This window comes from Echiichthys vipera (assembly GCF_963691815.1).
Source record: "Echiichthys vipera genome assembly, chromosome: 16".
Classification (NCBI taxonomy): Eukaryota; Metazoa; Chordata; class Actinopteri; order Perciformes; family Trachinidae; genus Echiichthys; species Echiichthys vipera.
The window spans coordinates 13889954-13914745 of record NC_139841.1 but is presented as its reverse complement, the minus strand read 5'-3'; the positions used below and the strand labels follow the sequence as shown (position 1 = coordinate 13914745).

The 24792-nt window shown below is 39.9% G+C and overlaps 2 protein-coding genes across 2 annotated transcripts in view; both read right to left on the bottom strand.

Annotated features, from left to right (window-relative positions):
• Positions 1 to 5293: 5293 nt before the first annotated feature.
• On the bottom strand, positions 5294 to 8430 carry LOC310958962 (T-box-containing protein TBX6L-like; the record flags this gene model as incomplete). The annotated part of the gene is made up of 7 exons (XM_083930125.1): positions 5294 to 5550; positions 5632 to 5705; positions 5900 to 5976; positions 6082 to 6228; positions 6328 to 6492; positions 8013 to 8115; positions 8303 to 8430. The coding sequence occupies 7 exons, from the start codon at positions 8428 to 8430 to the stop codon at positions 5294 to 5296; spliced, it is 951 nt and encodes a 316-aa protein (XP_083786251.1).
• A 13588-nt stretch (positions 8431 to 22018) lies between these two features.
• LOC310959177 (matrix metalloproteinase-17-like) overlaps positions 22019 to 24792 on the bottom strand; it is a gene marked incomplete at its 3' end in the record, with an annotated part of 72183 nt that continues 69409 nt past the window's right edge. Inside the window, exon 10 of the mRNA XM_083930428.1 lies at positions 22019 to 22344. Coding sequence (XP_083786554.1) covers positions 22019 to 22344 — 326 coding nt within the window. The remainder of the gene's footprint in view (positions 22345 to 24792) is intronic.

The following is a 24792-nucleotide window of genomic DNA, read 5'->3' as shown; positions in this document are numbered from 1 at the left end:
GTCATCCCTTTGGCCTTGATCTTGACAACCTGCTGTCTCAGGGTTTAAGTCACCTTAGAACAGCTGCCATCTTGCAAAGTAACAAGGACAGCTGCCGGATAAATAGGCTCACCATGTGCCAGATTAACACCGATAACTGGGAGGTATCTGAAAGTGTACTCTAATTTGGAAAATAAAGGTTTTTGTTGAAGTGCCTTGGTTATTTTAAAAACAACTAGTAGAGCAGTGGTATAGCTACAACGTATATATTCTCTCACATTCTGAACAAAAAATAACTTTCAGAATGAAGTATTAATAATTTGTTCTGTAATTTTGATCTCCACTGTATAATTTCCCTTCTATCAGACAAGAATCTCTGCCCTCCTCATGGTGAAAATGAGAGGGGTGTTTGACCACAATATAAGTGGCCAACACGCAGCCAAACTCCTTAGGTTATGTCAGAAACATCAGAAACGAGTAGACTCATTGTCACACCATGTGGAGGTCTTGCCAAGTCTTAATAATGCCCCGCCCCTGGGCAATAATCCCACTTTTTTGTCCTTAAATCATTTGGGGATGGACACTGGTGCACCGTCTAGGCATTTGTTGATTCAGGAGCAGCAGGTCAAATGACCCATTTTTGATCTTCACCGCAATGGATGGGAAACCTTTGGGTGTGGGTAGGGTTGAGAAGGTCACCTGCCCGATTTTCATTCGCAATGGCAATCACATGGAAGGGGCTACGTTTTTTTCTTATTGATGCACCTCAGTTACACCTCATTCTGGGACACCCATAGCTCGAGGAACCACAACCAAATTTTTTCTAACACCTATCTGGAGCATGTGTCTCATGTTAAGGGGGTTCTCCAGAAGTTGTTGAAGCATCAGCTCTTTGATAACAGTCAAGTTCCTGGGATACAGTGTGGCACAGGGCGGTGTCATAATGGACCTAAGCAAGGTCAAAGCGGTGCAGGAGTGGCCTCAACCTGACTCTGTCAAACAGGTTCAGCACTTTTTAGGGTTCCCAAATTTGTATTTATCTGTGTATCTATAAACGAACTCTGTGTGTCTTTTGCTATGTTCACACTGCAGGTCTTAATGCACAATTCCGATTTATTGCTCAAATCCAATTTTTTGTTTGGTTCACATTACGTCTTTAAATGTGGCCTGTTTGTGTGAACAGCTCACGCTCCTGAAGTGACTTGCATGTGCAGTTGATTGTTGATGACGTCACGCCACAACGGTGTTTATAGGAGTGAACATTGGAACCGGACTTTATGGCTTAATGCTAAAAAAACAGTGTGTGGCGGCACCCCAAATACTAATGAGGTGTAAAACTTCAATATCCCTCCACTGGCTGCCTGCTTCACTGCTGTCCTCCATGTTTGTTTTGATTCTGTTCCGGTTGTACACCTTTGTTTTTTCAATCAACTTTATTTGTCATTCATTTAAAAAATGATGCAGCACGTGTCAGAATGACGTTAAAGTCGCATTAAATGCGACCTGGCTGTTCAGATTGCAGTTGCATTAAAAAAAATCAGATACGTATCTGATTCAGTACCAGATTTAAAGGTGGCCTGATTCTGATTCGAAAATGTGAGATTCAATGCGACTTGTGCTGTTCACACTGTCAAAAGAAAATCAGATATGGGTCAAATGAGCGAAAAAAATGAGATTCAGGTCACTTGGAACTGCAGTGTGAATATAGCCTAGGATGACAATTGTCTGTTTCCCAGTGTATAACGAGGGCTGCTGGAGAGTTTGCTGTAACTCCAGCCTTTTGGGTTATCAAAGGTCTCCTGAGAGCCTTTGCCTTTCATTTTGTCTTTTCCGGGTCTCCTGGAAAATTTTGGTTCAGAGTCAGCTGCTTGGCAGCGGTGGTTTAGTTAATCATTTAAGTGCTTTATTTCATTCAGGGAGCCTGTAGTGGCTCTATATGGTTTTGTTGTTTTTATCTCCTCTTTCCAATCTATCGCTATTGCAATTTTGTGTTAATCACTCTGGGATAACTTTGAGATTCCCCTGGGTGGTGATGAGGTATTAAAATGTATGGAAAGGGTCTTCATTTAAAAAAAAAAAACGGTATTAAATTGAACTTCATGACTCCTGCATATATCCTGATATCACATTGTATAGAACAGACAAGAATGTTGGTTGACTCTAGTAAAAGGCTTAACTGAACGTTTACACACCTTCGGAGCTGGAATTACAACTCAAGCACACTAATTGACCTCATCTGTAGTCTATATTTCATTTTATAGTGAGGTGAGAGGAATCTGGGATGGGCTACGTCGGTGACCCAGATGACCCATGCTACTCCAAGACCTGGAGGTTAAATTGACTATCCTGTAATCAGAATGTCACACTTTAATTTCTTTACAGACCTGATGTTAATGAAGCATCCTTTTGAAACACAGAGACTGAAACCATATCTGCTCCAGGTTTAGTATCATTCACAATTTTGCCTCACTCTCAATGCATCTTTGTTTTTACAGTGATGTTCAAAAAGTGTGTCACACAAAGACACGTCAGTTGATGTGCTCTAGAAAATTCATTTGCACTGTCTGCTCCCTGATGCTGTATAAATGTCCCAGATATGTATGTCTCTCTCTCTCTCTCTCTCTCTCTCTCTCTCTCTCTCTCTCTCTCTTTCTCTCGTAAAACATTTACAGCACAGACGTTCCTGCCTTCTGCTGGGGAAACTATGCCAGACTATGATGGTAATTCCACACTAGCTGTCTGCCATCGCTTCATCAGGTCAAACTCACTGCTCTTGGACAGTTTCATTGCTCCATATTCTTGTGCTCTTTCTTGCCCCTAAAGATGCTTTTGTTTGCCAAAAACTGGTGCCGTCCATGGGACAGTTGTTTTTTAACAACAACTGAATGTTACTGGTTGTATTGGTCATTTTAAAGGTATTTGAACATATAAATAGTACTGGGTTGTCCAAGATCACTCACTCATTCATTCATCTTCAACTGCTTGTCCCTATTGCAGTCAGAGGCTGGAGCTAATCCCAGCTGACATCGGGCATGAGGCGGGGTACACCCTGGACAGGACGCCAGTCTATCACAGTGCGCATAGAGACACACAGAGACAACTATTTCAAACTCACATTCACACCTACAGGCAATTTTAGATTTAACAATTAATCTAACACTTGGCCAAGATCTGTTATAAATATTAAAGTAATTTTTAGACTGACAAAAATTTTTAATTCCCATCGTAGGAGCTACAGTCACTTTTTTTGGCAAGTGGAAAAGTGCATTTTATTGATTGTATTGCCTATTAAACTGCATTTTAGGTACTACAGTGGACTGGGCAGGCTTTCAGCTGTCAGATATAAGCCTCATGAATGATATCTGGTAATTTAAAAGGCATAACTAGCATTTCACTGACCAGGTAAAATCTGCAATCACTTTTTTGGCAAGTAGAAAACTGCTTTTTATGGGTTGTAGCCCTATTGCAACACAGTTTCACAGGCTGCATGCACTGCTGCAGAAGGCAATCAGTGTTTGGCGGTGGATCACTTTTTGGCACTGCAGTAGCTGTCTGTGTAATGCTTATGCGGAAAAGATTCAAATTAAGTTGTTAAAGACATACTTGGTGTTCTTGTGATATTTAATCGTTGAATTCCCAGTTGAGGTAGTTTTTCCAGGACATTTTTGACACATTGGATCCATCAATTGGATTAATTGACATTAAACTTTGTACAGACATTTTAGGGCCCAAGAGGATGAATTCTAATGGCGAAGGATTCACTTTTCCAGTGGAGCATCTCTATCTATCTATGACATGGAATTTCATGGTTAACCAGAAAATGCACCAATATAACTTTTTTTTAGTATCACCATGAGGTTGACATCTGTGGTTTTAAATGAAATTTCTCAAAAACTATTGGACAAATTGCCCTGAAATGTTAAGAAATCTTCACGTTCCCGACAGGGAGTAGTAATGAGTAATGAAACTAATGAGAGCCCCTTGCACCTCAGCTGAATCTTCTTGAATGCTAATTAGTAGATGTTAGCATGCTAACACGCTAAACTAAGATGGTGAACACAGCAAGCATGCCTGCCAAACATTAAACGCCAAAGGTTATTGTCATCGTGAGCATGTTAGCATGCTGATGCATTTTTGCCCAAAACTGTTCCTAATTGTGGCTGTGGATCAAAGGTGTTCAGCATGACCCATGACAAGAATCACAGCTAATCTGATTCGAGTCCTTTTTGGGTGGTATCTTCGTGGTTAAATGCACATTTATTGTAGGCTAATTTTCTTCAGTGTAATTAAGTGTAATATGATGTAATCTCTTATTCTAATCAAAAACATTCCTGAATGTCACACAAAATTACTCATTGTTGTTCATCTCTATTTACTATGATAAAACTTTCCTCGGCACCAAAATAAAATTTAGAGTTTTTTCGAGGCGACCAATACTGATCTGATGTGACTTGTCTGATATTACTCTTTCTATATGACTTTTTTTTCACCCAGTTAAAATTACATTCTGTTATACATTATGTTCTGGTTATTTTTTTATACTATATTGTGTTTCTACTATATTGTTTTTAAGGCAAGTCGGCTGTGGATGAGCAAAAAAAACCAACAATAAAACCCACAAATCAATACAAATACATATTCAATATCACACTTATTTCCTAGATGACCAGATACAGCAGAATATATATACTGCGTCTCAAAAACACAAAACATATCTACTTCTCAGACAACTGAGCAAGCAAAGTTTACTACAAGTGTAAACCTTTTAAAAGCAGCAACAAATTGGTCAAATCTTAAACAGAAATTACAATCTCAGTATATAATGTATAAAGTATATAAACACAGGATTGAATCGAATAGATCGGCACCATTGTCAAAGATACCCGAACCAAGCTATGACCTCCACATACAGTAGAAGCTCTTGGAAATATATGACATTTTATACACAATTATACACTCTTTTACCATGTGCTAGTCTCTCAGTCAGTTATCCACTCATAATGGCAACATCGCGTCATTATTGCAAAGGGTCAAAGTTCACCATAAAGAGTAAGAGAAAAGTGGGTATTGGCTCCAATCTGCTGCATGGCTTTGCTGATGAGGATGGTGGTAGTAGCCATGTTGTTGGGGGTTGTGTTCAGTTGTGGCGGATGGATGAGGCGAAGAGTGGACGAGGGTGTTCGTTGCATCTACGTCATTGGGAGGCAGAGGATATCTGGCATACTCTAAAGATCTAGAGAAAATTGAAAGTGACATGGAGGTTACATGTCATGGATCATCATTTTGCATTTTATTTTTCTGTACTGTCAACGTGTCATTGGATTTCATCTCTTCCTGGGTATCTTAAATCATACCTGTAGGGCTGGTATGGCACGGATGCAGGCACCATCTGTTCTTCACAACTGTAGTCATACTCCTGCAGCTCCAGGGGCTCAGTATGTAGACTCTCAGATGGGTCCTGCTGCGCAGAACAGGCTGAAAGGTCACACCCCTTCAATGGCTGCTGCTGTGTTGAAGCCTGGTCCATCCCTGCCTCGATTGTCTGAGAGGTGGAGGGCATCCTCTGCAGGCCTGAGAGGGAAATACAATGTTTAATTGGACTGGCACATTGATTTAAAGGAATACCATCACTTAATAATTACGAAAACTTACCTGGAGGACTGTTGCAAATAGAGTTTCTGTCCAGTGTGGCTCTCTTTGCAGGAGGGCTTCTGTTTGAACGACATCTATAGGACAAATTGAACATTTTAATTACACTCTTGTGCCCTTTCTAATTTCATTCTTCACTGTTGTGTTGTGTTTGCATTGGCCTAAAACTATAACAAAAATGTATAACAGACATGTTTTTTAAACTACATATGATGATAAGATGCATTCAAAAAATAGATGATTTCATATTAACAGTTTTAATTATCCTTACCTTTTGCTGTGAGAATGGGTGCCTCCCTCCCTAAATCCCTTAGCGAAAGGGTTGTGGTCTATCTTCAATTTGGTGATCTTAAAAAGTATGAAACGATTGCTGTCAGACTGTTGGTTGTGCAGTTCCAATCATCACATTTGTCTTGGGTTAATGGTTTGAAAAATTGCTGTACAGGTTCATACCTTTGGGTTTTGGTAAGCGGTCACTGCAGTGAAGGTCGTCTCTGGGAAGGAGAAGGTCTGAAATGGGCCCCAGCGGACAGTGTAGGGACTGTCTGCCTGCGTTATGTGAATCCTGGGGTAGTAGCGATGCATGGAGTGCAGGATGATCTGGTGGGTAAAAAGAGTAGAGTGAGCAAAACACAGAGAGTAATGTGGATACATACTAACAAAGCATGATGGTTTTAACTCTGTAAGGTGGTGTCTCACATGGCCATGCTGGTCCAAGGTGTTGTTGGTGAGCTTCATCTTGTGAAAAGACAATGGCTGCTTCATCCAATGACATCCTGGGGCAGGGGAGTCCGGGTGCATGTATGTCCGACACATGGGCTGGGGCTCTGCCTTCCCCGCGACCTCCCACTGCTCCTTTTTCCACTGCAGAGAAACGAGAGAGGGAAGGATGCAAGGTTACCAAGTGTGATACCTGAGGACATATCTGATTAAACAGACGTCTTCATGAGGCGTCAACTATGTTTTTTCCATCACATAATGGCCAATGCAGTGCAAGAGATAGGGTTTTGGTTTAAAATTAAAGCACTTTTGAAGCATTCAAGGTGTATTTCCAGTTTTCCCAACGCCTTACAACTGTGTTAAATGAAATATGTATCTAGAGACCATCCAATATATACAGTTCACTGATTATTGTGCTTCGTGATCACATTAAATTAGGTATTGTAATATAAACAACCAAAATTGTTTCATGGCAGCATTCTACAGAAGGAACACACAACAAAGTTTCATGTTTCAAACTGTTCAAATGTATTTATAATAGACCTGGCATCCCATGTAACCTTCTACAATGGTTACGGTGTTTCAATTTTATTTTGTTCAAAAAAGTCAAGAAAATGCATAGTTTATATTGTGTTGAAAAAAATAAAACACTATAATATGTTGAAAAAAATAGAAAAACATGCCTAAAACAACCATAGCATAGTTTGTTCAAAAAAGGAAAGATAAATCATAGTCTAGTGTGACCAATAGAGTAAATATAATTCAAAGTATAATATTTTGAAAAATTACAAATATCAGTAGGTAGGTGTGTACAAAACAGTTTGTTCAAAGAGGTCAAGAAAAGTCATAGCATTGTGTTGAAAAAATCTCCAAAAATTCAGTGTAAAATGTCAAAACAAAATGCAAAAATCAGCCATAGTTTGTTTAAAAAAGCAAATAAAAGTCTTGGTATAGTGTCGAGAAAAATCCCAAAAAATCATTGCCTAGTATGTGGAAAAAACCTACTATAACTTTAAAGCAGTTTCGAGCATTTCAAACAAAATGCAAGTACTTTTCTAACTTTGAAAACGCCATATTTGAAATAAAGTGTTTTCAAAGATTGCCAGCACCTGAAGGAACCCTGAAGAGAGCTGTGTGCACGAAAACGTCTTTGTTCACAGGATTTAAGCCGTTATTGTTCACATGGCGTTAAAATATTCAGGTGGTTTCTATTGTTTTTGGTCATGTATTCCAATATTTTTTTGTAAGTAAAATGTTAAAAAAAAAAATCCCTGTTTCTACAAATTCACCACGACCCCAAGAAACCAAACACCCTTAATGCTCTACTACAGCACTTTCCCTTTATCATGTACCTCTTTCAAGTGTGTGCTAAAAGCAATATCTGTGACCAAATGGGCCACAGCAGTTGGCGTAAGAGCTGTTGAATGTATGGATGGCTTGGTGCTCCTCATCCACCGATTGTGAATAAGGAGGCATGCTAATTGATTGGGCCTCCAGCCGAGAGTGCACAAACAGGAAGCAATGAAAGGCTCTGATATGCAGCGGTGAATGGCCCAGAGTGGGCAGGCCAGTGTCTGGCTGCAGACTGCTGCATTTTACATACTGCAATCTGCTGGTTTTAATCCCACCATACACCATTCAGTGTGTGTTGCATATGCATTTACCTTGTATTTGAAGCTGTCTGCAGGAACCATATCCACCATGACGACATAATTTGCATAAGGTTGGAGCCCAGATAGACGGATGCTGCAATGTGGAAACATTCTCCTGAAAGAAATAGACAAAGTCACGAGTCAGTGAACGGTTTTAAACATTTTGTGAAATACATGCATCGAAAGTCTCTGCTCTGTAACCTAAGCATGGGGAATTTCTTGTACGTTTTGGTCCATGTGATAAATGATACAAAGCACCACTGTTTTTTTTTTTAGAAAGCAGAGTGGAGGATTTCAGTTACCTTCCGTGTTTTGTTATTATCATCTCTGTTCCAATGCTGTGAAAGGACTTCCAGAGAGGAGCATTCTCCAGGGTCAACCTGATGCAGCCCTGCTGGTATGAGTCAGCTGCCGGAGGGGAGAGGGGCATGCTCCGATTGGATTTGGAGTCTGTGGAGAAAACACACAAAAGCAGTTTTGCAAAATTAGGTCGATTTATAGAACATATGACTGATTTTTAGAAGTTGTTTATACTAGTAAAAATTAAATATATATTCTCACAAATAACTGCAGAACCTTAGACATTATATAATAGATTAGAATCGTTTTGTTAGTTCCCACATTATCTTCAAATCAATATAAACATCACAGAAGAAATGTGTTGTGTTTGTGGATGAAAGTCAAGCAAATGAAACATCTTTTTAATAGATCATGGTCAAATGCATTTTGCATTACCTTTCAGCCCAAAAGGAACAAATCATTCCAGTCCAGTATCACATTGCACATGCTTTCTCATAGAGCATAGTTAGAACTAATGAGATCAAACTTACCAGAGATGTGTTGCATGGTATTATGTCCTTGACACCAACATAGAAGTCTTGTGACCAAGTGCTGCTTTCAGATGTACTAATACTGAAGTTAAATGCACCAGGGGTCTCTATCCTTGAAAAGTCTGAGCCTTGAACTTGATTGGTCATCACTGAGAAGGGTGGGGTCTGAACAGTCAAAGGGGGTGTAGTCAGAGCAGAGTGAGGGGGCAGGTGAGAATACCTGATGTGTGATCTGTTGCCATACTATGGGCCCGTGGGTAACAACAGTCGCCATGGAAGATTTCTTTAGATTGTATTATTGTTGGGGCCATTTTCAGCAAAATCAAACTTAAGTCATCAAACAGTCACTGACGCACCAGGAGTAGGTGGTTTAGAAATAAGTCCACTGTCTGTGCCAAGGTTCTGAGTTTCTTATGATGTATTATAAATCAAGCAAACAAAGGAACAAACAAATCATGGCTCCCGCTGCCTCTCTTGCTCTGGTAAAAAAAAAAAAAAACATGGGCCCTAACCCAACGCACACACATAACCTAAACAAAAAACTAATGATGCAAAAACAAATTGAGTTAAATTAAGAAAATTATGCAACTAATCCAATAACTAGAAAAGGAAAATACATAATCTAATCTAAATAAAGCAAACATCCAGAATAATCATTTTGAAAATTATATGAAAGATAATCCCTCAAATGGGAACACGTAATACCTTTGTGTATCCATTCTTGATTTGCTCTACATAATCGGTTTGGCCTGGTTGTTGTTGTTGTTGTTTTTGTTCTTATAATGATGATTTTTATACAGACCTTTGGGGATTCAAAAACAACAAAAATGTTTTCTATGACTTTGTAGATACCACAAAAACAATATTTTCCCTGGAACTTGACTGTGATGATCCTGCAGCGCTCACCTATACACTGTGTATGTACTAGGTCTGAAATTCATGAGAGATTCGCTCTCCTTCAGACCAAGTTGAAGGACGGTGAACTGAATTTCAAAGTGCCCCGGGGGGATGGAGGAGCAGACAGGTTCCTTCCTGGCAGCTCTGGTTGTGTATTGAGAACAAATCGGGAGATTACAGAGGTGTCTGGAGTTGTGGTGTAGCCTTGAAAATGCTGATAATCCTATGAGGCCATTTGGCCCAGCCCCTCCACCCCATTCTACCTCCACTACCCTGAGAGGAGAGCGGGCTCTCTGATGGAGCCAGCAGTTAGCAGCCCGTTAACATGAAAGACTGATGGGAGGAAGGGAAGAGCAGCACTTTAGAGGACAATGATCAAAGTTTACAGCCCGGTGGAGTTTAATCCTACATGAATTTCATCTGGGAACATTTTATATTCTAGTGGAGGTCTAAAATATACCAAATATGTCAGACTGAATCTGGGGGAAATGTGTATAAAGTAATTCACAGAACATCCTAAATATTTCTATTTGGTGGAATGGTTCAACCGTATTAAAAATGGATTGTAGGGGTTTGAATGTTTCCTTCAGTGCAAACATCCAGCTTCAGTGAAGAGTTGGAAGAAGCTGATACAGAATATGATAGTAAGACAGGGTGGAATTTTGAAACCATAAAGCTATTTAAGGAAAAAAGGAACAACAACTAAGGGGTTACAACTGTGCCATTGTTAAACAAATGAAAGTATGAGGTTATGATTGTTGAAGAATAGTATAAAGGTGAACTCAACAGCTATGACTTGCTTTTGCCCTAAGTTGTTGTTCTGAAATGCACTCTTTGACAAGATAAATGAAAACAAACTGGCTTTAAATACTCTCAGCCAACCAGAAAACTCAAAGATAGTTCTCATTCTTGAGGTCATTTTTTAAGTTTGTTTTACCGACTGTTTTCTATGTACAACGTAAATATACTGCCTCCTTCAGAGGTCCCATATTGTAAAAAGTGAGATTTCCATGGCTTGATGTCTAGGTCTTGCTCTTGGTGCTATATAAATACTGTGAAAGTATCAAAACGCCCAGTCCAAAGAGAAATGCACACAGCCCATATTCAGAAACTGTGTCTTTAAACCAGTCATCAGGACTTCTGTACGGCTGTGATGTCACAACTATACTATAAATAATGTAGGTAGAAAGTGCTGTTACAGTGCCATTACAGTTATTTCTCAGTTGCAACGATGGTGCAGAGACGCAGAGAGTGCAGATGCAGAAGATCCGGAAACACTGACCAATCAGAGCACACTGGGATTTTTCAGGAGGGGGGCTTAAAGAGACAGGCACTAAAAAGGAGGGTTTCAGACAAATGTCGAACACAGACAGACAGTATGAGAAAAAGTATTTGTTTCTGACAACATTAAAGCATGTAAACATGTTCTAGTAACAACCCAAGTATGAACCTGAAAATGAGCAAAATATGGGACCTTTAAATGTTTGTGTGAGGGTATATCGTATATTGGGAGAGTTGTGGCTGAGGATGTACATACTGTAAAGTATTTTTATTCACCTGACCCACCTCTCTTGATTTTACAGCACTCTTTGAAAGAGCGGCTCGCTGCCTTTGTGAGGCCTTTACGCTCCAACCGCAGGCGTGTTGAAACACTTCTCTGCTTGATTCAACTTTGGGCTTGAAGATGGAATTCAGTCAGCTCTTGCCTGAGGCGAGTGTCACCTCTGCAACTATGCTACAAAGTCAAGTTCGTGTGGAAAAAGATATCACTAACATCTGCTTCTGCTAATGGTATTTCAGCATGATTGGGCAGTGCTGTAATGGGAATGCAAATGAAGTTCTGTCAATGTTTTGCATAGGATTTTCAGTCATTTCATCCACAGTTTTATCCAGCGATTTGCAATGAATCCAACCGTAGAGTAAACTGCAGATCATCCGATATGTGTTAAATGTTAGTATATCTGCTGCATTACATTTATTTCTGTAATGCATCAGTTCTGCTGCAGAAAAAATAACCCATGGCACAGGAAATGTTGTGGTTTCAAGAGTTTCGAAAAGTTGGTCTCAGCTGCAGCAGAAAAGATGCAGTGCATGACCCTGGCGGTGGCAGTTAAGAGATGTGGCTCTTGCAACGTGTTCACCGCTTCGGATAAAGTGGGATGTCGAGTTGGAGGTATGAATAATCTGACCTACTATCCAGGCATGTCATTTCAAATCCAGGGAAAGGGAAGTGTGTGTTTGTATGGGGAGGGCAAATCCATAACATCTTCTTTCCTTAAATAAAAAAACAACCTCCTCCAGTGCAAAGTGGGTGGAGCAGACTGCATTGTGGCTGCACGTAATACAGAATCCAAAGCAGCATAATCCAAGATCCAGTTTCTGACTGTTTTATCATCCCCAGAAATGACAGCATGTCTTACTTAGTCTTTAGGTGAGGCTTGTTGATCAGGTGAAGCCAAGTTGTTGCAATGCTTTCATTTAAAGAGGATCCCCAAAATAGACCTAGAATGTAGACATATTCGCTTTCACTGTACCATTACGATAGTTTAACACACTTCAACATTAGAGCTAGGAAGAAATGTTTAGAAACTACAATAAACTTTCCCTAAAGCTTTATTTGCCAATACTGCCACCTACTGGATATTTTACCAAAAATATGCTGTATATGAATGATCCATTTACTCAGCTTTTTTCCCAGTATAGTCACATTTGCCTTGTGCTGTTGTCGTCTCTTCTACAAATTAATGATTGTATCCAAATACTTCAGCAATCAGCCTTCATCCTCAACAGTTGTCTATGAACAGTGCCCTGAAAAAGATAAAAATCGAACATTGGGATGGAAATGTAGAATTTGAGATAAGAAAAGTCTTAGAACAAGAAAGGAAGACAATGCAGATAAGTAGAAAAATACATACAGATAACAGGAAACAACAACAAACTTAGCTACATATAATACACTACTGGCCTAAACCAGTGTGCGTAAATGTAAGTGCAAAACCCTTGCACATTTATGATCATCTAAATCAAAGTTTGTTTGTTTGTGATGAATATTTATACATAGATTAGTATGTATGAGGAATAAATATAAGCAAATATGATGTGAAATAAACCTATGAATTATTAAAATGATTATAGACATGTTTAACAACACACGCTCCCACATATATATGATGTGATAAATACCAGGTAACAGCATACTAAAACGAATATGATGATACCCTAAAACTGAAAAAAAAAAAGACTTTTTATCTAATACAATACTTAATCTTGGACATATTTAAAAACAAACTGTAGAGGGATTTTTTAAGAAATGCCTTTAGGAAAAGCAGAACTTTCTACTGACCATAATTCCATGGTCTGCTGAGCACGCTGACACATGCAGTTTGGAAAATGAGCTTTTCTGCACCTAATATAATGACACAGAGAACTCTCTCTGATGGGGCTTTAACGAGACATAATGCTATTTTACTGGCGCCAAAATAATAAAGGAGGATGGTAATGTCATTGCCAAAGAAGTACTCAATTACAGCAAAGGATAAAGACATATTTACACTTATTCAGTTTCTCCTTCACACTCTTATCATTTGAGCATAGAGGTGTTTTGTCTAGCATAGAAATGCTTAAAGTTGGCAAATGACACAATTATTCTAGCTTTTGTGGAGTACTCAGCTCGATATAATACTTTGAGGAAATCCCTTGGGATGGCGCGGTAACGCATCAATCACACAATACTTTACTTTAAGCTGGTGTACACATCACAGGCCTATTTTATCTTATGCATTTAAATATGTTAATCCTGAAACCGACCCTGATACATGACCATTTAACAGGGAAATATTTGAAATAAATAAAATATAAGCACTGTAAAAGTCTGATCAAGGACATTTTAGAACCCAAAGTTTTTCATGTAAAGGGAAAAACGACTCTTTGACTTTTAGTGTGAAAAAGTGTGACAAATTAAACCAAATTAAAAAGGAATTGATGGAAAGAGAGAAGCTAATGAAATTATTAAAACTGAAAAAATAGAGGAGGAAGAAGAGGAGACAAGTCAAGAGAGTCAGTGAACGCAGACGAGAAAGGGATGAGGGATGAGGAAGAAGCCTTAAAGAGAAGAGAGTTGAAGAGGCAGCAAAAGATAAAGAGATAGATTGGAAGGACATTTCTTCATCTGGAAGAAAGACAATAATAAAAGAAGGACACCTACAAAGTAAGGATGCAGAGCTTAGAGCAGATCGGTGTGTTTCAGAAGTCCTAAAGTAGAATATATAAAACTTAAAACACAGGTCAGAAACTGAAGTGGCTGTAGATCTAAGAAAAACTGAGAAATGGTCTATGGGAGACCCAGGGGAACACACTTTAGTCAAACTCTCTGGGCAGAACCCCACAGACATTTAAAGAGACGAGAGGAGATCAGAGCTGAGACCCCTGCAGATACACTGTGTCAGCGGGCTGGGGAGAAGTCTGTGTGAGCGGAACACTGAGAAGGCTTTAACCCATCTGAACCCAAGTCATTTATATGTCCTGGTCAATGACACGGTGATGAAACATGACTCTGAAACCACTTGGAAAACATTATGGAAAACATCTGAAATCAGAATACTAATACGGTATTTATGTGAATTACATTAGTAGGGTTATGCTTGACCTGACCTCACAAGCTGCATCCACTCCTACAACCCTGCTGGGGCACCAACTCGCGTGCAAATGTTATTTCCTCACCAGCAGAGGGCAGCAGAGTGTCAACAAATGGTATTTACAGGTAAATGTACAGTAGCTTTGACTTTTCTGTATAGTTGCAGAGGTTTTAAGAATGAATTAAAATTGCGTGTCTACATTATTTTTTTATTTTTTTTCTCAGTATGAGCTTATAATTACAATTCACTTTCACTCATGAGGATTGTTGCAATTTAGACTCTGACCAGAAGAATGCTTTGCACATCTATTTCATGAGACAGGTTCATAGGAAAGGGACGAGTAGGTCAAAAGCTGCAAACCATCTCCAAGACACAAAAATGCATTTTTTTGTGATTTTTCGGTCACACAAAGACCTTCATCATGCTGATGATTTGTGACAGTGAGAAGCCACACTGGAGCAGGTTGTCCAGTAATTGGAAGATCAGCGGTTTCATCCCTGGCTCCTCCAGCCAGGCTCCTCTTGGCAAGACACTGCATGCTCCAATAGGGCAGCATAAATACAAACATCAACTCACTGTAACACAATCTCTAATAATATGGAGCTAGAAAACACCCTGTATAGTAACAATCATATATGCTTTGTTAAATGGGTAGATTACGATAAAATGAATGTTTAAATACCCAGAGGCCAAAATGCATTATCAAGGTTACATTTGTCCTACATGAACATTGAGAAATCGACAAATACATTTAAACCTTTATAAAAAATACAACACAGCCTCGCAAAATTCCAATGTGCAAACCCTTTATCAATGATTAAATAACAATAGTCAAATGTACCATTACACTATCAAGAATGCATGCATTAAAGATCCAGAGTCTGTGACTCTGTAATCAGAAACACCTGCATGTGTTGACTGAGAGAGGAAAGTGCAGCACCTGAAGGAAACAATCACAAAAACACCCAGATACAAAGTCCAATTCAAACCCAGGGCCTTGCTGCTTTATGCAACACGACATTTATTTATTTATTTTACATGATGTGAATAATTCATGAAGAACATAGTTGCTGAAAAATCAGACCTGTGTTTAAAAAACAGAGCTGAGACGTTTTTCCACCACAACAGGTGGTCCATCTCACACTTTACATCCTGCCGCATCCTCTCAAAACCATCCCGCTACACATTCTACGTTTTTGCAGGAAATTGTTCCGCTGGTGAATATTTCAGCTTCAGACTGATTGATTGTCTCTGCCCGGCCCTGCTGTTGATAATGGGCGCGGTCGGCCTTCAGGTGTCATTTCCGGTTAAAGAAAGGGGATCCATGCCCAGCCAACAGTGTCTCGCGTATTTAAATAAATCTTCATATTTGTACTATGGCTGAACGCACTCCTGTCTGTCTTGGTTTAGTCATGCTTGCTTGCAGAGGGTGTTAGAAATGTGGGGTTTAAAACTTGTGGTTAGCGCATTTATACATGGATTTTATGTGCTGAACTTGAGAATACTTTATTTTCCTGATAAAAAAATATTCACACATCAGCTACAAAAAGGAGAAACAAACTATTTTGGTGCCGTTATTGCTTAGAGTCCTCTGCAGTAAAACCTTCACAGTTCACAGAACACTGGTGTTCCTCCATTTGACCAGAGTAAAAAAACAATCTAAAAAAACATACCGACCGGTTTGCCATCTTCTAAACCTTTTATACCCTGTGATCTTATGTCAGTGGCCAATCTGGGACGATCCCTGGAATTAGTGCCTCTTTGACCCAGGTGGCATCCATCTCCCCTCAATATGAGCTAAATGTTACTCACTACATTTTTTCACAACAAATTTCCATAAAACTGCAGGTCTCTTAGGTCTTTTAAATCAGGACTAAAGACTTTTCTGTTTACAGCCAACTTCCAGTAAATAATTTGAACTGATTGTAATGCACCTTAATCTCTTATTACATGTAACTGACAATCTAATCTGCAAAATCCTCTTCAGAATTGCCCTCTTTTATTTATTTCATTTGAATGTCATTATAAATGTGATTTAAATGTAATTTTATGTGTTTCTTTTTAATGTTTTTAATGTTCCGTGTGAAACACTTTGAATTGCCTTGCTGTTGAATTGTTCTATATAAATAAACTTGACTTGACTTAAATATTGATCAAAAGAACCCCTTCAAAAGTGACTTCATAATTAAACATACATATTGCTATTGAAGTTAATAAACAAATAAACATCCACCTCTTTAGAACATCACAGCATGTAAGTATGGATGTTTACATGCTTTAAAATGATTTTTTCCCCCCTCTTGTATTCTGGGTTTCTATTAGAACATGTTTACATGCTTTAATGTTTAAAAAACACATTCATTTTCTCATAATGTCTGTCTGAAATTCCCTGTATTCACCGGCTGTGTGTTAAACTCTCCGTTCAGTATCTCAGCATACAAACCAAGTGACTCAAGGCAATTACATATTGGGAAAATCGTCTCTATGACACCATGTGAAGTCTACAGAGGTTTTACCTTCCTTTACCACTTAGTGTTCCTACATTTAAAAAAGTGACTACTCAGGCTTTCCTCCCAGGGTTCCGACGCTGTTCCTTGTCAGGTGTTTAAGGGTCCTTGTTGTGTATTCTGCACCTGTGCCGGCTTCAGGGGTCCTGCTCCGAGATCCTTTGATGTGTGCGTGAGGACAGGGGGAATGCAAAATGGACAGCCACTACAACAGCTGCTCCTCTCACCCCCCCCCCCCCCACCCCCATGGCCACCACCTCCCTGTCTACGGAAAGCTGTCCTGAACCCCCCCCCCCCCCCCCCCCCAGCTACCAACGGTACAAAGAGAGTGGGAGAGTGTGTGACAACATGGTTCAGAATTCATATATCAATGCAGTTCTTCTCTCTCTCTCTCTCTCTCTCTCTCTCTCTCTCTCTCTCTCTCTCTCTCTCTCTCTCTCTCTCTCTCTCTCTCTCTCGCACATGCACACACACAGATTTTGAAAAGACAAGAAATGCCAAGTATTACCCAAACTGTGTGTTGTATAGGCCCATCCCAGTGTTGGTTCAGACCAACTTTCTTTGACCTTGACTTGCCATAGTTGTCCCCACACAGTATACCTATGCAGAGAAAGATTATTACAACACTCTGGATGATTCAGGTTGAGCCTTCAAATAAAATGGTTAAAATAATCTGGCAAAATAAATGAGTAAGTTTGTTCAGGAGTAAGTGACACGACATGACAGTCATGGCAGTCCATGACTTAGTAACATACAGTAGTTAGACTGATAATCTTTAAAAAGATAACATTAACTTTTGGTGAGTGAAAGTCTCCCCCTACATAGGTGCTGTTTATACTATGTCACCAGACTTCTTTCTTTGCGCCTGATATAACTACTACAGCCACTCGAGGGGGCTGCCTCACATTTCTTTGGTGTCGGATTATCATGTTGGACCTTAATGTAGCCTTGTCGCCCTGTGCCCAGGTTACTTTGACCAGTATGCTGTTATCATAACCGATAGAAATGATTGAAATCACTGGAAAAAAGGCCCAAGTTGAAATAAACAGAATTTTCCTTTAACACATCGTATGAACAGCTGTGGGGAAACAGTTTCTACTTCATGGATTACGTACTTAATGCTAAATTGCTTCTTTACCTTTGCCACTGTCTCTGGAGATGAAATTTTCCTTTTCTTCTCTGGATCCGTTTGTCTTTTTCTGTTTGTTGGTTGCTTTTGTTCTCTGGCTTCAGATTCTTCAGTTTGCTTGTTTCCATCTGTCTATTAATCTGTCAATTTCTGTCCAATTATTTCTCCTCTTCCTGTTAACCATCCCACTGCAACTGCTCGGCTTTCCAAGCAGCTGGTCTACTCTTGAATATGTTAGGTAGCGAGAGATTGATTGGTTCTGCCTGGCCCAACTGGAGACTTAAGCACTGAAAGTGTCGTGTGGCAACTATAGAAGCAGCTCTATGAATTATTTAGACTATTTGATCATAGTCATTGAATTTGTACTTTTTATCTCCACTAACATTTCAATATTACTTGATTAAACACATGTAACTGGCTGGTTAATCGTGTCTTGGCAAACAGGACATACAGCCAGGAAGTGACCTGTCCATGCTGTATTTGCCTGTGGGTGCAGGTGTTCCCCTGGTGGCTGCTGAGCCACACAAGTTAATTAACACCATTCGAGTGTGTCAAAAGGAAGGAAGGAAAACTGCTGCTCCTGGCAGAAATGGCAGTTGACTGACTTTTTAAACTTTTAAACTTAATTTCACCCCAAAACAGAATGAAGTTTTTTGGGGCGGAATCATTTTTGTTGGGTGTTCATCTGCAGCCTTTGGGTAGAATAAACCTCCACACAAACACAAACACACCGACATTACTTAAAGTTCCACTCCAGACACATTTTAAAGTATGCAATAACAATTCTGCTATGATTTAATATTTGGTTTTCCCAAATAGGAAGTTCAGAAAAACTCAGAGAAGGGGCTGAATTCACATCTACTCGTTCTCCCTCGTTAAGAATTTCTGGATCTGGCATTGTCCCGCCCACCGCTGCTCATGCTCATGCTAGCTTGTGACTCTTTCGGTGACATTCTAGCCTCTCCCAAAGGTTGCAAATAGCAGTGCGCATCAAGATAGCTAGACACGAAAAGATACAGCCAGGCCTACAAGTTTGATAGGTTTCAGGAAACGGCGGGTCAACAGGGCAGCAGAGCCCCTTGGGCGGATGGCTGTCTCATGGAGCCTTGCGGGTGGATGGCTCCACATGGAGCCCAGAGTGTCTGCTTGCAGAACTCTATGAGCTTGCGATCTGTAACTATAGTTCACCGTCCCTCAGTCAGACCCAGACTCCAATAAGAAATATGTTGTGCACGAAAATCGATGACTAGCAGACACAACAGAATGGTAAGTTTAGTAGGCATCTTTTACTTGTTTCTGTAGTTTGTTAGCTTGTAACTGACAGCGGCTGACAGCTACGACACCAGTGATTCCTCTCCCTTTACTGACAATCCCCTCTGCACTGTACTGTTCAGCTGTTGAAATGTGGATAATAGAAAAGAGGACATGATAAAAATTGAGGTGTCGCTGATAACTATGTCGCTCAGAGCGTTAAGCCTAACGAGCAGCGGTGGGTGGTTTTCCGAGTTAATTTTCCCCTGGATTCACCTTTCAGCTACTGCCTGAGTCTTTGAGGAAAAAAACGTTGAGCCTGCAGTCTGAGAAGTCACATCTCAGTGCAAAAAAATACTGCCAGCTTCCCTGCACGTCACCTCAGCGGCTAATGCTATGTGACCGGTACCACTCGCTGCCACTGTCAGTAATCAAACTCCCTGTCCCAAATTTATTTTAGGGTTAATGCGACTGTTTCAGTGAGAGCGGCTTACAATTCTCTGGGTTTGGGAAGCACGGCATCTTACATCAACAGTGTGAGAAGAGAACTGAGAAACAATTCAATCGGTGGTGACTGAAAGCGACCATATAACCCACTAAACATTAGACATTGGACAGTATTGTCCAATAATGTCTATATTTGATCTGTCGGTCCATGAAAATTCTGGATATCTATTTGACGTCCAAACTAGGTCGCCTTTTTGGACGCCCAACCATAACCCAACTTGGGCGTCATATTGACATTCATCAATTGACCTTTGAGCTGGGTACATTTTTTTGGACGTCATGTGGACATCTATAACAGGTGCAGGAAATGTACATGATGTTTTTTTTTTTTTTGGTATGTTACATTTTCCTGATTTTCTTTAACTGGTTTATTTTGAACAATCAAGTTATTTATTTATGCATATATGTATTTTTTGCATTTATCAGGTTTCTTTTTGGAAAAAAAAATTCATGGTAGCCTGTCCACCTCACTATCACAGTCAAATACTACTGAGCCAGAAAATGCAGGTCAGGAGCAACAAGCTAATGTTAGCTGCCAGCAGCAAACAACCTGTTGCTATATCTGCTGTTGCTGAGCTGTGGCTCAGGTGGTAGAGCGAGTTGGCCAATGCTTGGAGGGTTCGATCCCCGCCCTGCCTTGTGGCATGATCGTTAGTTGGTGTCTGAATGCTGTATGTTTGAGGTGGTGGTCGGAGGGACCGTAGGCGCTGAATGGCAGCCATAAGGTCTGTGACCCATGTTATTATAGAAGTGGTCTAAAATTTGATGTTGAAAAGCAATATAAATAGTCCTTACACAGAGGTCCCACGGACGTTTCGTAAACGTCGAAAAAGTTGTTTCCTGGCATTACGAAACAACCCCTTCAGTGGAATGAAATTGGACGTCCAAAAATGACATAGAAATTACGTCACTCTGACGTCACATTGCGCAGTGGGAAGTACTTAAAATAATCTCCAAAGTCATGTGACCACAGTTAGCCAATAAAGTCCTTCAGATTGTTTTTAATTTTTCTACAAAAATATTTTACATTAGAAAACACAGCTTAAAATATACACAGTCCACTCAGTTATGCAATAATGGCAGAACCATTCAACTCAGATGTATCAGTCAATAGGTAAATATATCTTTACAGCAAGAATAAATCCAGGGGCCAGGGTGTTCTCTTAAGAAAGGAGCTAGGGGTGATGAAATTGTCCAACGGTCAAACAGCTCTATAAATTTATGACCTGATCAAAGCAATGTGTAAAATACATTGGAATCATTTATTATTTCATCTGAATTTGATATATAAGATACAAGAAAACCAAGTGCAGGGAATGCTTCTGAACCAGAGGTGGAAATGATGAACCTGTGGGAGTGCGCACATGAGCAGAAGTTCCTCGCTTCAGAGTACAGCTGAGGGAAGGAAAGTCCATCCACCTACTCATCATCCATCCTTACGGCTCTGACATGAAGAAGTTTGCACACTGAATGTTAGGTGGATGGAAATTGTTAGTAATGAGCACAGCATAGTAAACTAAAATTACTTTTATAACTTCAAATGTCCCTATTACTATGTGTAATGATGGGTTCTGTGGATTATCCAGAGTAACACTGACATTGTTTTTGCTAAGAAGCACAACTTAATTGTTTTTCAAAAGTAGATTTTCAGTGTGTTGAACAGCACAAATAAATTCATTTCACCTCCACTTAGTATTGAGGAGCAGAACCTACATACAAGTCAAACCATCTACACGGATAGATACCACTAGAGGTAAGTGGGAAAATGTGTTGTTTTTTTTTTGGCAATTTAGAAGTAATTCTAGTGAACCAACCCTGTAATAAAGCATCTGCTGTAATTTCATAAAACAGGAAACAGTGTGTATGTTGGCACATTTCTGCACCTGCCTAAATCCCAGGATTCCTTTAACATATGTCTGTATGTGAGGCATTGCAGCTGTAAATCTGCACATGGAGTCAAATAATAACTGTTGGACCTCAAGGAATACATTTTTATAACATATATTTCCTTGCAGAGTTGAAGCAGTTTAACCACTCAGTAAAAAACCTTGTGAAGCATCTATGGGTTGATGCCTATAATGATGGCTACTTTAGCTGACAGTGCCCACCAAATGACATGTAAAATAAATAACAGCAAAATTAGCGCAAAAGGATACCAAAAGATATAATAACAAAACAAAGAAACTCCAGTTTTTGCTTCCACTGAGTATCCACTGGCCCCCCACCAAAGAGCTCAGGAACTGAGGGGTCCCATGCTTTGGCATCATAGCAGTTCAGAACGGAGGGCCAGCGAGAGCGTCCAGAGAGGTGGCAGCAGCCACAGAGGAGATGGGGAGGGGCGGGCGCCCAAAGGCGAGGCGGTGTCAGAGGTGCAGGAGCACACCTCGTATCCATTCTCTGCGTGGTCTGGGTGATGGTGCACGTTGACTCTCGTCTCCGTGTTTTTGGGCTCTGTGTCCGGAGAGTCCGACTGCATCTCGGTGCACAGCAGCCAGTCTTTAGAGATGAGGCGGGGGTATCCTGCCTCCACTTCCATGTCGCTGCTTGGCACTCGCCAGTATTCCTTCCCCTTGAAGAAATAGGACGAGCCTACGAAAAAAGAGAGGGAGAGAGAGGGCAGAGGGTTGGTATTAGAATCATACAATGCAAGACTATGTGCTTTAGTCTCTACACAAGGAACAGAATTGTCTTTGTTTTTCTTTTTCGGTTGTGGAATACACAACAAACAGAGAACATACGTAACATCAAAGGCCATTTCATGAATCAGTGATCCAGGGTGCAGAGTGTTTATGCTTAGTACCCTCACACTGTTATTAACAGACCCCACAGTACACCTTTTTGAGAGGGGGAGGGAATAATGTGAAACAGCGTGGGATTAAAGATACATATCGGTGTGTACGACCATAAATCCACTGTGAAGAATCATATAATTTTATTCCTTCAGTGCAATCCCACACAAGAGAGTTTTGGAGAGGAGAGTGCAGAACGATTTCTAGAGCATATCATTTCAGATTTTGGATAAAGGATGTTTTTTTTCCCCCTTTTCAAAAGTATCTGACTGTGCCATGTTTTTCAAATTAGACCCTGATTTTAAATGCTACACACAAAAGCACTCACACTTTAAAAAAAAGACATGATGTTCATTCTTACTCTTTAGAAAAGAGTATGATCAATTCTTCATCGTTTCCTCTTGACGTGTCACAGACTTGAATCAATCACATGTGTAAGTATTAGTGTACTCACACAAGACTGGTCTTAAGTCGTATAACTAAAAAACCAACAACCTGATAAGTAGTTGCTGTGCGTGCTGTGAATATAAGGTAGGCTCAGTTATCTCCATATGAAGGCTAGAAGGACACTCAGAGAACGCAGACCTCCGCCAAGGGTATGCCCTTTCTCACAATGTTAACCAAAGTGATTTAGGATCTACTCCAGAATTTAATGGGTTCTTTCTTGGCCCAGGCTACACCCTTCCACCTAGGTTCATGAAAATTGAGCCAGTAGATTTTTTTCCTGCTGACAGGCAGACAAAAAAACAACAAACCGAACCAAAAAATATAACCTCCTTGGCAGTGTTAATAATAGCAAAGCTGACACACATCAGTGTTACCACTCACCATTTGTTGTCACATGCTTTTATTTTTTCGGTTGCTACTGTGGGGCCGCAATGATTTAACAGGGGACTAAACGAAATTTAAAGTGGCATATGTATCCTGTATAATGTTCTTAAAGATGTTGAAGGCAAGAACTTCAGTGCCGCTAGATGCACGATTGAGCACCCACGTGGGAAGAGAATGGATAATTGAGCACCCGCGGGAGCATACATAAACACTCCTTGAATTGAAGTCTTTGGGGGAAAAATAGGGTTGATTTTTTTTTGCTGTTAAGGGGAAGTGATTATCATCAGAAGAATCCAAAAACATTATGCCTTAATGATATTGTTAGTTTTGTTGCAATGAAATTATACTTTTTACTCAAACTACAAACGGAAAAGAGTTTATGTAGTTTTGTGGGGTCTTCATGCCAGCCCAGTACACAGAAACACCTAATGGGCATTCTTGACACCATAATTGCATTGTGCCAGTCGATCTGGACGACCCCTACTGCACCTGTCATTTGACTTCAGGGTACTTACGTTAATTAAAGTTTTCGAAATACTAAGCAGACTCTGGCAGTACAAAACCAAAAAATTAAACGATGTGCACAGGTAAATAGGTATTTACTGTATACTAGTTGAATATTTTCGCCACATGCTCTTTTTGTTCTTGTCCGAGTCAAATGTGATATCTAGTTTGAATATAAAACTTGACTGTATGTATTGTTTGAACATCTGCTCATAATAGGACAAAAAAAACAACAGAATTTTGAATTTGGTTCACCAACTCAAATCGAGTTTCCTGAATTGGTAAACTGGAAGGCCACCAACTCCCACAAGGCTGTTGACTGAGACAAACAAGAGAGAAGTAAACAGTTGATAGTTTTGTGGCTCATTCATTTTTTGGTGACTGAAATGAATAAGAGGCGAGAGAGAGCTTGGGGGAATTGAAAAAATGCTCCCTCATTGTTAACCGTAGAGTAAATGTTCTTTGGGATTCAATACGTCTCATCTTATTCTGTCATAGAGTTATGCGCCTTGCATTCATCTGAGTGTTGAAGAGAAAACAGGAACGAAGGATAGATAATGATTAAAGCATTCAGTTTACTTCTGAATGGTGCAGTCAAGGACCTGTACCCCGAATGGAGTATTTTTTTCGCAAAGAATATTTGTGAGCAATAAAACTGAGCATCACTTGGCATTGCCTGCATGGCTCTTTAACCTACAGTGAGCTGAAAAAACATAATTGCCCCCTTAGAGATTTCTTCAGTTCTTGCTTTTTTATCACACTTAAATGTTTCAGATCATCAAACTCATTTTAATATCAGACAAACATATCCTGACTAACTACAAAATGCAGTTTTTAAATGATGGCTTTGTTTATTAAGGGAAAAAAAGCTATCCAAACCAACCTGGCCGCACAACTTTAGTATCGTTTTTGC